General features: G+C 50.2%; 1 protein-coding gene across 3 annotated transcripts; it reads right to left on the bottom strand.

Annotated features, from left to right (window-relative positions):
* Positions 1–207: 207 nt before the first annotated feature.
* On the bottom strand, positions 208–17686 carry LOC140719854 (uncharacterized). Of its 3 annotated transcripts, none has more exons than XM_073034775.1 (7): positions 17114–17686; positions 9924–10028; positions 6715–7149; positions 5793–5935; positions 5216–5280; positions 4128–4237; positions 208–850 (listed from the first exon to the last, which is right to left on the bottom strand). In XM_073034775.1, the coding sequence occupies exons 1-7, from the start codon at positions 17157–17159 to the stop codon at positions 837–839; spliced, it is 918 nt and encodes a 305-aa protein (XP_072890876.1). In that variant the 5' UTR covers positions 17160–17686; the 3' UTR covers positions 208–836. The 3 variants fall into 3 exon arrangements, with proteins under 3 accessions (XP_072890876.1, XP_072890877.1, XP_072890875.1); XM_073034776.1 differs by having other exon boundaries at positions 4179–4237; XM_073034774.1 differs by lacking the exon at positions 208–850 and having other exon boundaries at positions 3656–4237; positions 17114–17685.
* Between the last annotated feature and the right edge of the window lie 386 nt (positions 17687–18072).

The following is an 18072-nucleotide window of genomic DNA, read 5'->3' as shown; positions in this document are numbered from 1 at the left end:
CAGCCAAATGATCCCTTTATTCCTACTCTCTGCCTCCCACCAACCAGCCAAATCTCTGACCATGTTAGTAACTTTCCTCTAATACCATAGGCTCTTAACTTGGTAAACATCCTCATTATTGGCACTGTGACGTATCCTGTAACGGTTTAAAAAGAACCAGCAGAAATGGACACACCTGGGATCTGAGACTTCCGTTATAAACTCCATTTAATAATAACTACGCGATAAAGTAATATAAAACAAGATAAGGTAAACAGGTTAGCAGAGTTTCTGCATATATAAGTGAGTAAATAAAGTTCCCAAGCCTCTCCCAGCTCAGATGATTAGATGATACAGCCTTACGGTGGTGTGGTAGCTTGTCAGTTCAGATCTGGAATTTGGTTTCGGTAGAGTTGGAGAGAGAGAGGGTTTTGTTTTGTCCTCCCAGTGCTGATGCCGACGATCATCCACGTTGTCCTCCTGCTCCCGAAACTTATTGTAAGTCACCAACTTGTGACCACAAAAAGAAAACCGTCTTCTGTGGTGGAGTTATCAACCCAGGCGAGAGTTAAACACACCGACAGCTCGCCACCGGTCACTCCTCTGTCCACACTGTGAGCACAACCCACCCTCGTCGTGGACACACAGAGCTCACCAGTGTCTTCCTTGTCTCTGGGGTGTCGTGTGTCTCTGGTGAGTCCGATTATAAATCCAACTGATCATGTATATATATCACAAGGCGGAACATGAGCTGTCCATCATATAGCTCCGCCTTTCAGTTTCCAAGGCAACTCACAGACTCTCTCTCTCTCTTTTTTTAAGGAGCAGTCCACTTTAGAACGATACTTCAGATCTCGTCACACCTCCCTCCCTTTTAGAAAAAAAGATGAAATAGCAATTTTTGTTGTCTTAGCTATCGAGTATACAGCTAACAGCAATACATGTGTAATTATGAAGTAATGCAGCAAAGCAATACAAATTCAAACTTAATATCTAGACAGTCTGCTACAATATTGTCAGTACCATTCACGTCTTATATTTCCATGTCAATAGACAATAAACAATGAATAGGTGCAGGAGTAGTCCATTCGGCCCTTCTAGCCATCCCCGCCATTCACTGTGATCATGGCTGATCATATACAATCAGTACCCTGTTCCTGCCCTTTCCCCATATCCCTTGACCCTGCTATCTGTAAGAGCTCTATCTAACTCTCTCTTGAAAGAATCCAGAGACCTGGCCTCCATTGCCTTCTGGGGCAAAGCATTCCACATATCTACCACACTCTGGGTGAAAAGGTTTTTCCGCATCTCTGTTCTAAATTGCCGACCCCTTATTCTTAAACTGTGGCCTATAGTTCTGAACTCACCCATCAGCGGAAACATGCATCCTGCCTCCGGCGTGTCCAATCCCTTAATAATCTTGTATGTCTCAATCCGATCCCCTCTCATACTTCTAAATTCCAGAGTATACAAGACCAGTCGCTCCAATCTTTCAACATACAACAGTTCCGCCAATCCGGGAATTAACCTTGTGAACCTACGCTGCACTCCCTCAATGGCAAGAATGTCCTTCCTCAAATTTGAAGACCAAAACTACAGACAATACTCCAGCTGGGGTCTCACCAGGGCCCTGTACAGCTGCAGAAGGATCTCTTTACTCCTATACTCAATTCCTCTTGGTATAAAGGCCAGCATGCCATTGGCTTTCTTCACTGCCTGCTGTATCTGCATGCTTGCTTTCATTGTCTGATGGACAAGGACACCTAGATCTCGTTGTACTTCCCCTTTTCCTAACTTGACTCCATTTAGATAGTAGCCTTCCTGTTCTTGCCACCAAAGTGGATAACTTCACATTTATCCACATTAAACTGTAACTGCCATACGGTCGCCCATTCACAAGCTCAACAAGCTTGTATAATACAACTCCACAAGCTCCAGATCCTGGGCCAGTGAACCTCCCCCTGTAACTGGATGATGGACATCCTCATCGGGAAACCTCAGTCAGTGCAGATCGGCTGTGACGTCACCGATCTACAGGTCGGGTAGAGGAAGCAGAGAGGCTACAGAAGGGTTCAGAGGGATTGGGCGAATGGGGAAAGAAGCGGCGGGTGGATCACAGTGTCGGGATGTGTATGGCCATGCACTTTGGTAGAAGATATAAAGGCATAGACTGTTTAATAAATGGTGAGAGAATTCAAACACATGAGTTGCAAAGGGACTTGGTAGACATCGTGCAGGATTCCCTAAAGGATCATTTCCAGGTGGAGTCCCTGGCGAGGAAGCCAAATACAATGATCGCATTCTTGTCGAGAGGATTAGAATATGAAAACAAGGATGTAGCGTTGAGACTTTATAAAGCACTGGTGAGGCCTCACTTGGAAAACTGTGAGCGGTACTGGGTCCCTTATCTATACCGGCCAGATGAGCTTGCATTGAGAAGGGTTGAGAGGAAGTTCACGGGAATCTTTCCGGGATCGAAACGCTTATCGGATCAGGAGCGTTTGATGGCTGGAACTCAGAAGAATGAGGGGGCGGCGGGGAGAGGGTTGTTGTTGAAATCGATCGAATGTTCAAAGGCTTCGACAAAGTAAATGTGGAGAGAAGGTTCCCCGTGGCGAGACCGGTGGACCCACATCGGAATGGAGATCCGTCCTTTTAGAACGGAGACTGGGAGGAATATATTCAGCCAGAGTTTGGTAAATATGTAGAACAGGTTAAACAGGCGGCTGTGGAGTCTGACTTTAGATATATTGAAGTCAGAGATTGACAGATTGTGATTACTCAGACCATGAAGGAATACGGTGAAAAGGCAGGAGATTGGGGCTGAGGGGGACCTGGATCAGACATGATGAAATGGCGCAGCAGACTCGATGGCCTAATTCTGCTCCTATATCTCATGGTCTGATTTTAGGTTCCTGTGTTGCCGGGTGTCAGCATCTCAGTGGATCTGTCCTGGTGGGACCAACACATTCATGCAAACACGGAGAACGTGTCATGTTCCCGACTGAACAGCGCCAGGCAACCAAGTGTCGGCACGTCCATTCCCCGGAGTGTGATGAGATGTCACTTCCCTTTTAAGACTCAGACTGACAATTATTGCCTGTCAACATTGCTTCATGGAAAGTCTGTCGTAGACGTCCCCGTGCTGAGCACTCAGTGCTCAACCGTAGGAGATCCACTTCGAGAACTATTCTTAGCGATATAAACTTCAGATGCATTTGCTGTCGTCCTGTTTATTTCGAGTCTGCGTTTCAGTGTATTCCAGACCATACTCTACATTTCCCATCACCACCATAGATCTCTCGTTACAGAAGGAATTACAACGTTAGCCGTTTGAGAAGGTTTGGTCTTTCATTGAAGACTAACAAATGATCGCTGGGAATTATTGCATCGCCGCCTGGTACGGCGGCTGCAATGCACAAGGTAGCCAGAGGCGGCAGCAGGATGTTGACTCAACCAGCTCCATCACGGGCACAACCCTCCCCAACATCGAGGACATCGTCAAGATGCGGTGCCTCGACAAGGCGGCATCCATCGCTGAGGCCGCTCGCCCAGGGAAAAACTCCCTGTTCATTTCTACCATTGGGGAAGAGGAACAAGAAACAAAAAATCTCAGAGATTGAGAAACACCTTCTGCCCCGCCGGCATCATTTTTTTGAATGTATGACACCGCGTCCACATTTTTGCAGTATTTATTCTCTTTTTGCATCTTACATTAATTTTGCATTCTTGCGACGTACTGATCATGCAAAGATACAAAGCCCAGGGCGGATAAGTCACAGATAATGAGTCAGGCGGTAAACATCCTATACAGTCCTTTGATACTGGGAGCGGGAGGCCTGAGAGTGAGGGGAAAGAACATGGGGATCAGATAAGGGGAGATGGCAGGGGAGGAGTTATGAGAGAGCGAGAGTTTGGAGGGACGAGGGTAAAGAGAGAGCGAGATGCTGAGTAAGAGTGCCATAGGTAGAGAGAGGAGATTAGTGTAGGGGCAAGAGGCGGAGCGGATGGGTTTGTCAGAGTCTGGGAGAGAGCTGGAATTGGGGTAAGATAATGATGCCACTTGATTTAACTCGGTTCCCCGGGATTTTGACAGAGATCCCGGATCTTTTCATGAATATCCGGGAACAAAGCTGCAGGCTTCTCACAAATGAAACGGTGCTGATCATTTTTGCAACTTCCAAGCCAACTGAATTTACATTCACTGCATTCGAACTTTCCAGCGTTCACCTTGTACACGACGGTCGAGGACGCTTCCCTGTCAAGGGGAGATAAACAATTTCAAAAGGGACAACACAACTCCAGCAGACAGCCCGGTGTCAGTCCCCTGAATACTCCCACTGTCTCAATCTCTCCTCACCGACCGGTGTCAATCCCCATAATACTCACTCTGACCCTCTCTCTCCACACATATCTGTTCCAGTTTCCAAAATACTGTCATTGACCCAGTCTCCGCAGCGCAGTGTCAGTCCCCGAATAATCCCTTGCCCAACACTCTACTCACTGCGCTGTGTCTGTCCCCAAACTAATCACACTGCTCCACTCTCCCCTCAGCCCTGTCTCAATCCCCAAAATACTCACACTGATACACTCTCTCTCCCAAGGCCTCAAAGCACTCGTACATCCTGCTCTCCACCCACAGCCCCGTGCCAGTTGCCAATATGATCCCACTGTCCAAACTTCTGCCTGCAGACATGTGCCAATCACCAAAACACTCTCACTTTCCACTCCCTTCCCACAGTCCATGACAGCCCACAGATTAAACCAACTGTCCGCTCCCTACCAAGAGCCCGTCTCGGTCCCCAAACTAACCGTATTGACTAATCTCACCCCACAGAGATTAGACACCCCACCGTGTCAGTCTCAAATTAATCGCAGTACTCCACTCCCTGTCCCTCCCCAAATAGACCCACCGCAGCATTTGCTCTCCAAGGACCCATGTTAGTCCCCAAAATAGTCCCCCTTTCCACTTTACTCCCTCAGACTGCGTTCGTCTCCAAATTAATCGAACTGCCCAGTCTGTTCCTGCAGGGGATGCAAGGCCACAGAATAATCCTACCGCCTTACACTCTCCCCATTGACCTGGTTCTGTCCTGAAAATATCCCCAGTGATCCAGCACATATGCATCCCCCAAAAGCACCACGTACCCCACTTCCCCCACAAACTTGTGTCAGTTCTCGAAATAAATCCCATTGCCCAATCCCTCTCCGAAACCGACATGACCCCAACTCTCACCCGGCTTTGCATGTTCCGATCCAGTATGAACTGTCTTCTCCGCGTACAGCGTTGTTAACAAAATTCTGTGAAGTTAAATTGCCATCATTAATGATTGAAATCGAGCACAATTTAAGGACCATCATTTTATGTCTGACCTGGGGACTGTGTGATGGGACGGTGTGGAGGGAGAGTCACTCTGTCTGACCCCGGGGTGTGTGGTGGGACGGTGTGGAGGGAGATTCCCTCTCTGTCTGACCCCGGGAGTGTATGATGGGACGGTGTGGAGGGGGATTCACTCTGTGTCTGACCCCGGGAGTGTGTGATGGGACGGAGTAGAGGGGAGATTCAATCCGCCTCTGACCCCGGGAGTGTGTGATGGTACGGTGTGGAGGGAGATTCACTCTGTGTTTGACCCCGGGAGTACATGAAGGGACAGTGTGGAGGGAGATTCACTCGTTGTCTGACCTTGGGAGTGTGTGTTTGGACGGTGTGGAGGGAGACTCACTCTGTGTCTGACCCCGGGAGAATGTGATGGGACGGTGTGGAGGTAAATTCACTCTGATATGGATATTTCTTCTGTCAATCTGTCACATACCTCTTCCTCGTTTGAATTTATTTCAAGAAGCTTTGAAGCAGAGATAGAACAAAGTTGCTTCGCCCCCTCGTAAGAACTTTCAAAAGTGGAAATGAAATAACACAGGCCTTGATTTCTGATCCAGTCCTGGGAACACACTTTATCTGGAAATCAGGAACAAGGAACAGTATTGTCAATTACGTCCGCTGAGAGTCAGATACAGATAGAGGATAACTCCACACCGTCCCATCACAGAACCGTGGAGTCCAAAACGGAGTGAATCTCCCTCCATACCATCCCCTGACACACTGAAGTAGTCAGGCAGAGTGTAAAATCTGCTGCACACCGTCCTATCACACACACTGATGTCAGACACAGAGTGCAACACAGCCGTCACCGTCCCATCGCACACTCCCGTGGTTAGACAGAGTCAAACTGCCTCGTCACCGTTCCATCACGCCCTCCCGCTGTCACACAGAGTAATGCTCCCTGCACTCAGTCCATTCTTAGACTCCCGTGGTCACACAGAATGAAGCTCCCTCCACACATTTACATTATAGACTGTCGGGTCGGCCACAGACAGAATTTCTATCCACACTGTCAAGTCACACATACTCGTGGTCAGACAGAGAGCGCAGCTGCTAACAGAAACACCGGGTGTCAAACGCAGAGTGACAGTCCCTATGCAGCAATGCCAGACGCTGAGAGAAGCTGCCTCTGTAGCGCTGTATCATGCAATCCCGGGTACAGACACTAGGTGGCACTCTCTCCACCTGTCCATACACTCCCGGAGTGGGACATTGGGTGTCGTTCCACCCACACCGTCTCATCACACACACCGGGAGTCAGACTGTGAGTGTCTCTCCAATCGGACCTTCTCATTGCACATTCAGGAGATCGGCCACAGGGTATAGGAGCGGGAGAATGGCGGATGTTCTCTCACCTTTTCTGCTGGTCAGCAGCTGGCAGATTTGAGCCTTGGTTTCGTTGAGAGTTCTACACTTCAGTTCGAGGTGACTGAAGTTGTGACGGAGATCGGTTTGCGTTTGATGCTGATCGGAGAGATCGGTGCTCATGACCGAGAGGTTGCTTTCCAGGGCGAACAATTTGTTTTCAAGGATGGAGTGGTTTCTTTCGAGGATAAACAATGTATGTTCGAGGATGGAGACGTTGTTGCTTGGGACGGAAATGTTCTTTAGACAGGTGCTCTGGGAGAGATCCAGGACGGAATTATCTGATGTCATGGATTCCAGGGTTGAGTTCGGCTCGTGGATTTGTACTGGACATTGGCACTGGGTCCTGTTCATCTCCTGATTTTGCTCCCAAAGTCTCAGGTACTTTTGATCGGAGGCGAGCAGAGACTGACGGATCTGTAACACTGAGAGAAATGGTGAGGTGTGTGTCTGTGTCACGGTGATTCACGAGTCGGTCAACAGTGAGGGGAGTGTGGGTATCACGTTGTGGGTTGTGTCCGTGTCGTGGAGAGGGGTGCGTCTTTGTCACGGAGAGGAGATTGCCAGTGTTACGGAAAGGCTGTTTCAGTGTTCCTGTGAGGGATGTGTCAGTGTCACGGTGAAAGATGACTTCTCGTCACTCTGAGATGAATTTCTGTTTGATGGTGAAGGGCGTGTCGGTGACATAGTGAAGTGCGTGTAATTGTCACGCTGCGAGGTGTGTTGGTGCCTGAAGCATTGTTGCAGCGACCGACTTTTAGATATCTGTATCAGCTGGATGAAGAATGACCCGCAACACCCAGGTTATTCCCTCCACTCTAACACTGGATCACTCACACAATGGCCGCTCCGGTTAAGTCTAACTCGTTGTTAGCCATCGCAAATTGCCCAAAAAATCGCTATGACAGAAGACTGCAAAAAGATCCCAAAAGGGCGGTCAGGTTTTAAACCTCTTGCTGGCTCTCTGGAAAACAAGCGACTGCTCGCGATGACTTAAGCCCGCCGAAAAGTGCCATAAGGCCCCATGCACATCTTAAATCTCTTGCTGGCTCAGCACAGATCAGCTGGCAAAGTATTTACTGACTCTCACTGTTTCATCCTGATGTTTGCACCTCCTTTGAGAAGACAACTATCATCAGAGAACTTCAGATTCCAGTTTAAGATCATTCTGGTGAATCTGATAGATTTCTGGCAAGGCGACAACCGCCTGGCACTCACCGCCAGTAAGACGAAAGAGCTTATTCTGGACTTCAGGAAGGTTAAGACGAAGGAACACATACCAAAATTCATAACGGGATCAGAACTGGATAGAGTGAGCAGCTTCAAGTTCCTGGGTGTCAAGATCTCTGAGGATCTATCTGGTCCCAACATATCATTGTTGTTATAAAGAAGGCAAGACAGCGGCTATAATTTATTAGGAGTTGAAGGGATTTGGCACGTCAACAAATGCATTCCAAAACGTCTATAGTTGTACCGTGGAGAGCTTTCTGACAGACTGCATCACTCTGGCATGGAGGAGCTACTGTACAGGACCGAAAGTAGCAGCAGAATTTTCTGAGGCTTGTCAGCTTACAAGGTACCCAGGACAATATTAGTGAACGTTTTCCCTGGAAGGCAGAGACCATTATTAAGGACCTCCAGCAGCCAGGTATGCCCTCTTCTCACTCTTACCATCAGGAATGAGGAACAGGAGCCTGAATGCAAACACTCAGTGGATCAGGAACAGATCCTTCCCCTCCGCCGCCCGATTTCTAAATGGAACCTGAACACTTGGACACTACCTCACTTTTTAATATATCGAATTTCTGTTTTGCTCGATTTATCATCTATTCTATATACTAAAATGTATCTATCTATCTATCTATTTATAATTATTTATTTGTTTGTTTGTTTAAGTATTTATTTATTATTCTATGTTATCTATTAACTTGTAGCGGAAAACAAGGCATGTAGGCTGATAGAGAGGCTTGGCATTGTTGGCAAAATAAATGAAATCAAACCATTGGAGAGTATTGACAGAGGATCGTCAGGTGCAGAATCATTGTGGATCGAGTCACGGAACTGCAATGTTAAAAAGCCAAATATATCAAAGAGGAAATGAAACGTTTCTTCAGATATATAGAATGTAAAAGAGAGCCGAGAGTACATATTGGATCACTGGAAAATGATAGTAATGGGCGACAGGGTGATGGTGAAGGAACGGAATAAATATTTTGCTTGAGTATTTACTGTGAAAGGCACCAGCAGTATGCCTGAGGTTGGACACAGTCTGAGGACAGAAGGGAGTAACGGAGCCATGTGTAGAGAAGGTGCTGGAGAAAGTGAGGGGTGTGAAGGTGGATAAGTCATTTTAAATAGATTGTCTACACCCAGGGTTCTGAAGTGTTGGAGACAGTCTGAGGGCAGAAGTGAGTAACGGTGCCATGTGTAGAGAAGGTGCTGGAGAAAGTGAGGGGTGTGAAGGTGGATAAGTCATTTTGAATAGATTGTCTACACCCAGGGTTCTGAAGGAGGCAGCTGAAGAAATCGTGGATCTTTGTTAATGCTTATTCAAGAAGAATTGGATTCTGCCCTGGTACCGGAGACTCGGAAGTTGCTGGTGTCACTCCACCCTTCAACAACGGAGAGAGGCCGAGTTCTCTGAAGGTGAATATGCTGGTTGAGTCTGTGGTGAGGAAGGAAAATGAGACGCTGGCGTTGATTTCGAGCGGACCAGAGCACAAAAGCAAGGATCTCATATTGAGCCTTTATAAAGCCCTGGCGAGGCCTCAGGTGGAGTATTATGAGCTGCTGTGGGCCCCCTTATCTAAGAATGGACGTGTTGACATTGGAGATGATTCAAAGGCGAATCACCAAAATGAATTCAGGCTTGTCGAATGAAGAACATTTCATAGCTCTGGGCTTGGACTCACTGGAGGTCAGAAGGGTGAAGTGGGAATCTCATTGAAACCCATCGGTGACACGAGTGTTCAGTGTCCGTGACCGTGTCACTGTCAGGGTGCTATTGTTGTCACGTTGATTGGCGAGTCGGAGTCAGCATGAAGGGGGTGTTGGTGTGGGGCGTATCCGTGTCACGGTAATGAGCGTGTTGGTGTCAAAAGTGAGGGTTGTGTCGGCGTCACTGTGAGATTTTACGTGGTCACCTGAATCCACTCCGTTTCATTACCGTCTGACTCCACACGCACCCTGTTTGACTCACCATGGATCGAGAGCCCGGCAACTATCGCGACGAGGACGGACGTAACGAGGCAGAGTAGGCAGATCTTACGGCACGGTCTATGTCTCGGCTCCTGTTCATGCGCAGCTGTGGAGAGACCATTCAGCGTGTGCGTGAATTCAGCCGTGTCCCCCAGTGGGATTGACTTCCACCCGCCACCCGCGCTCTCTCCTTCCACCACGATCACCCTCTCCCGCCTCTCTCAATCTCATCCACTTTCCAGCCGTCGTCTTTGACAGTCCCAAATCCTGTACTCGGCAAAGACTGTCTGATATTTGATTGATTTTTCCCAGTTGTAAATTGTTCAGAGATTGGTAAATATTCGAGTAAAAATTTGATGATAACTGTATTTTGAATACTGAGCTTTTGACTTTGAGTTGGCCAGCCCACACGAGCCAGAGGAAGTGGCGCATGGGACTTATTCTCGCTCGTGGTCTGAGATTAATCGTGTTCCGCACTGACCTGCCCGGGACCTCTGGTATTGTTGATGTATCGGACAGACAAAGATGAAAATGGAGCTGGGTGGGTCGTAATCTTGCGAATCGCCAAAAAAATTGTGATTTTTGTGGACTGTGTCGAAGATCGCCCACGGATTCAGTGGGATATCGATCAGATGTAAATGTGGTTAGGGAAAAAGGGAGATAGAGATTAACCCGTGTAGGTGTGAGGTTTTGAGCTTTGCCAAGTCAAATGTAAAGGGGCAGGACAGAGGTGACGGCAGGAATCTTAAATGTCGACCTACAAAGGGACCTTGGGTTGACAGTGCAGGTTAGTGAGTGTTAAAGAGTTGACTTCTGACGGGCATTTGACAACGTCCCTCTCATGGGAGATTCATTCACAAGTTTGCGATGCATGGGATCCACGGTGAATTAGCCATTCGGAATCCTAATCCACAGAACTCAGAGTGTTGAGGCCGCTGGTTGGACGTCAGTGACAAATGGAAAAACCCGGATGAAAACCGGGATAATAATCTCGGTTCTGTGTGTTCAGGACATTACGCCTGGTAGATTTGGAAAATGGTTTATTATTGTCACAGAGAGAAGACAGAGCAAGCAGTTCAACACATAACAGGCCACAGTGTTTTCCCGAGTACATTCCCTCTGGTATTCGTCATTTCAACTTTAGGTGGAAAAAAGATTCTGTCAGTCTACTCTGTCTGTGCCTCTGATAATCTTATAAACCTCTGTCCTATCTTCCCTTAACTTCCGCCGCTCCAGGAAAAACAACCCAAGGGTCCGACCGACCTCTCGTTGTAACACACGTCATCGAATCCGGGCGGCGTCATGTTGACCCTCTCTGGAGGCTCTCCAAAGCCTCGACATCCTTCCGATAATGTGGTGACCGGAACTCTCCACAATGCGCTTGATACAGCCCAATGTGAGCATTATAATGTTGCAGCATAACCTCCTGCCTTGCTGACATAACGCCACGACTAATAAAGGCAACCATGGCATTCAACATCTCAAACATCCTACCAAACTGTGTAGCTAGGAGCAATGACACTGGGCCCCAAGATCCCACTGCTCTGGGCGTTGGCTTTAATAGTGAGACTTATCTTCGCATTTGGCATACCAAAGAAAAAAAAAGTACTTCTTTACTGAGTTAATCTTCATCTGCACTTTCTCCAACCAATATCTGTAAGTGATCCATATCCCAGTGAATATCCCACTTTGGGCTCCTTATTTAAGAAAGGATGTGCTGACATTGGAGAGGGTTCAGAGAAGATTCACTAGAATGATTCCGGGAATGAAAGGGTTAACATGTGAGGAACGTGTGACCGCTCTTGGACTGTACTCCTTGGAGTTTAGAAGAATGAGCGGGGACCTCATAGAAACATATCGAATGCTGAAAGGCATGGACAGAGTGGATGTGGCAAAGTTGTTTCCCATGGTGGGGGAGTCTAGTACGAGAGGACACAACTTGAGGATTGTAGGGCGCCCATTCAGAAGAAGGATTGCGAATTTTTTGGCCAGAGGGTGGTGAATCTCTTGAATTTGTTACCACGGGCGGCAGTGGAGGCCAAATCATTGGGTGTATTTAAAGCAGAGATTGATAAGTATCTGAGTAATCAGGGTATCAAAGGTTATGGTGAGAAGGCGGGGGAATGGGATTAAAGGGGAGATTAGATCAGCTCATGATGAAATGGTGGAGCAGACTCGATGGGCCGAATGGCCGACTTCTGCTCCTTTGTCTTATTGTCTTCTGGAAAATTTTCCACAACACCACCTACCTTTGGCCCATCTGCAAATCTACTATCCCACTGATCTACATTGTCAACATATAATTTATATACATCACAGACAGGAGAGGTCCTAGTTACATCCATAGATACAGGTCACTTTACTGGAGAACAAGGCAAATCAATCACAGAGTGCAGAATAAAGTGTCACGCGTACGGAGGAAAAGAGGTGCAGGCGGACAATGAGGTGCACCGGCCGCGACGAGGGAGATTGTGAGGTCAAGAGCCCATTCTATCTTGCTAGGGGACGGTTCAGCAGTCTGATATCAGCCCGGCAGAAACAGCCCAGATGGTAAACTACTCTGGAGGATGATGTGATATCCATGGAGATCTGTGGGATTCATGTGGTTATCGAGGACCGAGGGGTAGGGATGGTGGATGTAATGCGCATAGATTTAAACGACTGCACAGATGGATTGACTTACAGACATTACATGTCGCTGGTCGTTTCCCAGAGTAGAAGCCCATCTTAATGGTATTTACCAGGGAATCTCGGATGGGTCGGGTGATCATTGTCAACTCTATTTACCATTTGTAGCAGATTATACAAGGTGCTGTTGGTAAGCTTCAGACGGCACTAACTTTGGTGGCTTGGTAAACAGTGAATATAGTTATCTCTACAGCGGGATCTCGACTGGCTGGGGAGTTGTGAACGGGACCCTGGGGAATGTTGTGGAACAGAGGGACCCAGGGGTACAGGGACACGGTTCCCTGAAAGTGGAGTCACAGGTAGACAGGGACCATGGGGAGTGTTGTGGAACAGAGGTACCCAGGGGTGCAAGGATACGGTTCCCTCGGAGTGGAGACATGGGTAGACAGGGACCATGGGGAGTGTTGTAGAACAGAGGGACCCAGGGGTACAGGGACAGGGTTCCCTGAAAGTGGAGCTACAGGTTGACAGCGACCCTGCGAAGTGTTGTAGAACAGAGGGACCCAGGGGTACAGGGACATGGTTTCCTGGTGAAGTCACAGGTAGATGGGGCGCTGAAGATGGCAAAGAAGAGAGGGGAACGAGTGGTAGAGGGTGAAGGAAAGGGGACAGAGAGGAGGAGACAGATGGAGTATAGAGTGACGGAGGGTGAGAGACAGGAAGAAAGGAGGGAGAGGACGGGGGGGAGTGTTGAAAAACGGGAGAGGGGAGAAAGGGGAAAACAGGGAGAGAGGGGGTGTGGGTGATAAAGGAATGAAGGGGAGATGGAGTGGAAGAGAGAAGAGAGATGGGATGACAGAGGGGGAAATCGGTGAGGGAAAGGAAGAGAGGGGGAAGAGAATGGAGAGAGTAAGAAAGGAAGGAAGAAGAAGAGGAGAGGGGAACAGATAAAGGGCGAGTGGGGAGGCAGGAAGTAGAAGTGGAGAGAGGGAATAGTGGGATTAGAAGCGAGAGAGAGTGGATATTAAAATGTTATCGAAATCTCCCCCTCATCACCGCCTCTCCCATTCCCGTCGCAGAAAAACATTCCTTCAATGGTTCTTCTAAATCACTTGTCATCACCCAGCGATCACTCCTCACTGCCCCTTCCCCCGCACCGTCCCTCCAACGACATTCACACCACGACCCCCTTCCCACGGCATTTTCTTCTCCCACGCCACCCTATCCTTACATCTTTGTTAACCCTGTCCCCACAGAGTCACTGCCACGGCGATCCCTACACCCCGTCCTTCCAAACGCACAGCATCCACACAAACGCCGCCACACATTCACTATGCTCCCTCTTCAATCCCGCCCTCACGAGTTCCCTCTCAATCAGGGAATCACTCGGGTCAGCTCCACGCCACCTAAACACAGCCAAAGGAACAAAGATGAAACTGACGTCCATCTGCCCGGAAATTAGGTCCAACGTATAACACACCAGGTTCAGCTCGGCACAGTGCACTGAGGGTCGGAAACAGAGTGAATATACCTCCACCCCGTCCCATCACATAATCCCGGGGTCCGACACAGAGTGAATCTCCCTCCACATCGTCTCATCACACACTCCCGGGGTCAGAAACAGAGTGAATCTCCCTCCACAGCGTCCCATCACACAATCTCGGGGTCAGACACAGAGTGAATCTCCCTCCACACCGTCCCATCACACACACCCAGGGTCAGACACAGAAGGAATCTCCCTCCACACCGTCCCATCACACACTCCGGGGTCAGACACAGAGTGAATCTCCCTCCAGACCGTCCTATCACACACTCCCGGGTCAGACACAGCGTGAATCTACCTCCACACCATCCCATCACAAACTCCCGGGGTCAGACACAGCGTGAATCACCTCCGCACCGTCCCATCACACACTCCCAGGGTCAGACACAGAGTGAATCTCCGTCCACATCGTCCCATCACACAATCCCGGGGTCAGACTCAGAGTGAATCTCCCTCCACAGCTTCCCATCACGCAATCCCGGGATGAGACACAGAGTGAATCTCCCTCCACACCGTCCCATCACACACACCCGGGGTCAGACAGAGTTAATCTCCCTCCACACCGTCACATCACACACTCCCGGGGTCAGACACAGCGTGAAGCACCTCCACACCGTCCCATCACACACTCCCGGGGTCAGACACGGAGTGAATCTCCCTCCACACCGTTCCAGCAAACATTCCCAGGGTCAGACACAGAGTGAATCACCCTCCACACCGTCCCATCACACACTCCCGGGGTCCGACGCAGTGAATGTCCCGCCACACCGTCCCATCTCACACTCCCGGGGTCCGTCACAGTGAATCTTCCTCCACCCCGTCCCATCACACACTCCCGGGGTCAGACAGAGAGTGATTCTCCCACCACACTGTCCCAACTCACGCTCCCGGGGTCCGACACAGTGAATGTCCCTCCACACCGTCCCATCATACACTCCCGGGGTCAGACACAGAAGGAATCTCCCTCCACACCATCCCATCACAAACGCCCAGGGTCAGACACCGAGTAAAGCTCCCTCCACACCGTCCCATCACATACTCCTGAGGTCAGACAAGGAGTGAATCTCCCTCCACACCGTCCTACTACACACTTTCGGGGTCCGACACAGAGTGAATCTCTGTCCGCACCTACCCATCACACACTCCCGGGGTCCGACACAGTGAATGTCCCTCCACACCGTCCCATCTCACAATCCCGGGGTCCGACACCGTGATTCTCCCTCCACACCGTCCCATCACACACTCCCGGGGTCAGACACAGAGTGAATCTTCCTCCACACCGTCCCATCTCACACTCCCTCGGTCCGATACAGTGAATTTCGTCAACACAGTCCCATCTCACAGTCCCGTGGTCCGGTACAGTGAATCTCCCTCCACACCGTCCCATCACACACTCTCGGGGTCCGACACAGTGATTCTCCCTCCACACCGTCTCATCAGAGACTTTCGGCGTCCGGCACAGAGTGAATCTCCCTCCACACCGTATCATCACACACTCCCAGGGTCAGACACAGAGTGAATCTCACTCCACACCGTCCCATCTCACACTCCGGGGGTCCGACACAGTGAATCTCCCTCCACACCGTCCCTTCACACACCCTCTGTGTCAGACACAGTGTGAATCTCCCTCCACACCGTCCCATCAAACACTTTCGGGGTCCGACGCAGAGTGAATCTCCCTCCGCACCGACCCATCACACACTCCCGGGGTCCGACACAGTGATTCTCCCTCCACACCGTCCCATCTTACACTCCCGGGGTCCGACACAGTGATTCTCCCTCCACACCGTCCCATCACACACTCCCGGGGTCAGACACAGAGTGAATCTTCCTCCAGACCGTTCCAGCAAACACTCCCGGTGTCAGACACAAAGTGAATCTCCCTCCACACCGTCCCATCTCACACTCCCTCGGTCCGATACAGTGAATTTCGTCAACACCGTCCCATCTCACAGTCCCGTGGTCCGGTACAGTGAATCTCCCTCCACACCGTCACATCACACACTCTCGGGGTCCGACACAGTGATTCTCCCTCCACACCGTCTCATCAGAGACTTTCGGGGTCCGGCACAGAGTGAATCTCCCTCCACACCGTATCATCACACACTCCCGGGGTCAGACACAGAGTGAATCTCACTCCACACCGTCCCATCTCACACTCCGGGGGTCCGACACAGTGAATCTCCCTCCACACCGTCCCTTCAGACACCCTCTGTGTCAGACACAGTGTGAATTTCCCTCCACACCGTCCCATCAAACACTTTCGGGGTCCGACGCAGAGTGAATCTCCCTCCGCACCGACCCATCACACACTCCCGGGGTCCGACACAATGATTCTCCCTCCCCACCGTCCCATCTTACACTCCCGGGGTCCGACACAGTGATTCTCCCTCCACACCGTCCCATCACACACTCCCGGGGTCAGACACAGAGTGAATCTTCCTCCACACCGTTCCAGCAAACACTCCCGGTGTCAGACACAGAGTGAATCTCCCTCCACACCGTCCCATCGCACACTCCCTCGGTCCGACACAGTGAATTTCATCAACACCGTCCCATCTCACAGTCCCGTGGTCCGGCACAGTGAATCTCCCTCCACACCGTCCCATCACACACTCTCGGGGTCAGACACAGAGAGAATCTCCCTCCACACCGTCTCATCACAGACTTTCGGGGTCCGACACTGAGTGAATCTCCCTCCATACCGTCTCATCACACACTCCCGGGGTCAGAAACAGAGAGAATCTCCCTCCACACCGTTTCATCACAGACTTTCGGGGTCCGACACAGAGTGAGTCTCCCTCCACACCGTCTGATCACACACTCCCGGGGTCCGACACAGAGTGAATCTCCCTCCACACCGTCCCATCACACACTCCCGGGGTCAGACACAGAGTAAAGCTCCCTCCACAGGGTTCCAGCAAACACTTTAAGGGTCAGATACAGACAGAGAGTCTGAAACGCAGCCGTTATCAGACACGTAATGGAGCTCTCTCCCTTCATCTTTCTGCCCCTCTCACCTCTGGAAGGAGACCGCGATTCCATCTTGGCGAACTTTGCATTCATGGAAGCATCGCTCAGTCCTCCTGTCGAGGACCCTCTGCGTGTCTGAGCTCAGCAAGGGGAAGTAACCGTTGTCAGAGGAAGCCCGTGTTGATAAAGGGATCAGAACGACACAAACAAATACCGGATGAGCAGCTGATAAAGAGACCAGGGGGAGGAGAGAGTTTGAGGATTTTGGGGAGGGTGATCGAGTGAGTCGAGGGTGGCGGGGCAATGAATAGTGAGAGTGGGGAGATAGGGGGGAGGGAGAGAGATAGGTGTTGCCGGAGAGAGCGAAGTGGCTAACAGGGGGCAGTCTGGTTAGAGAGGGTGAGAGAAGGAGGAGTGTGAGGCGTGACCTGGGAAAGTAAGAGATGGAGACGGCAAACGTGAGGACAGGGAGACTTGGAGAGGGACTGAGAGACAGAGGGAGTAAAGAGAGGGCGAGCAAACAGGGGAAAGAGAGAGTAAGAGATGGAATGTGAGGGACGGAGAGGAGAAGGGGGACGAGAGGGAGAGCGGGAAGGGTGAAGATGGGCTCATGGAAGGGAGGAGTGAAGGAGAGTGTATGACGATAGAGGGAGAGAGTTCTCGAATGAGCGGGAGAGGAAACAATTTGAGCGAGGGGAGTGGGGAGGGAGGGGCGTAGAGAGAGAGGACAGGCGCAAGGAGGTGGAATTGGAGGGAATCTCGGTGGTATTTGTGTCACTAATGCACAGAATCCATGGTCCTTGAGATTTACATCGCCCCGGCGGTTCCTGGTTTGATCGTCGGACGCTTCCACTGCTCCGGCTCATCCCCTCTGTCCATGAGAAACCGCGGCCCCGGGACAAACACCCAAACCCCACAGAGATGAGTGAGGAACCCCCACCCTCCCCCCTTCTCTTGCCGTCTCTGACTGTGTGTCTCTGTCTCTCCGTGAAGACTCACAAAACCA

This window comes from Hemitrygon akajei, unplaced genomic scaffold (genome assembly GCF_048418815.1).
Source record: "Hemitrygon akajei unplaced genomic scaffold, sHemAka1.3 Scf000033, whole genome shotgun sequence".
Classification (NCBI taxonomy): domain Eukaryota; kingdom Metazoa; phylum Chordata; class Chondrichthyes; order Myliobatiformes; family Dasyatidae; genus Hemitrygon; species Hemitrygon akajei.
The sequence above is the reverse complement of the archived record's forward strand: the minus strand, read 5'-3'. Positions and strand labels throughout refer to the sequence as shown.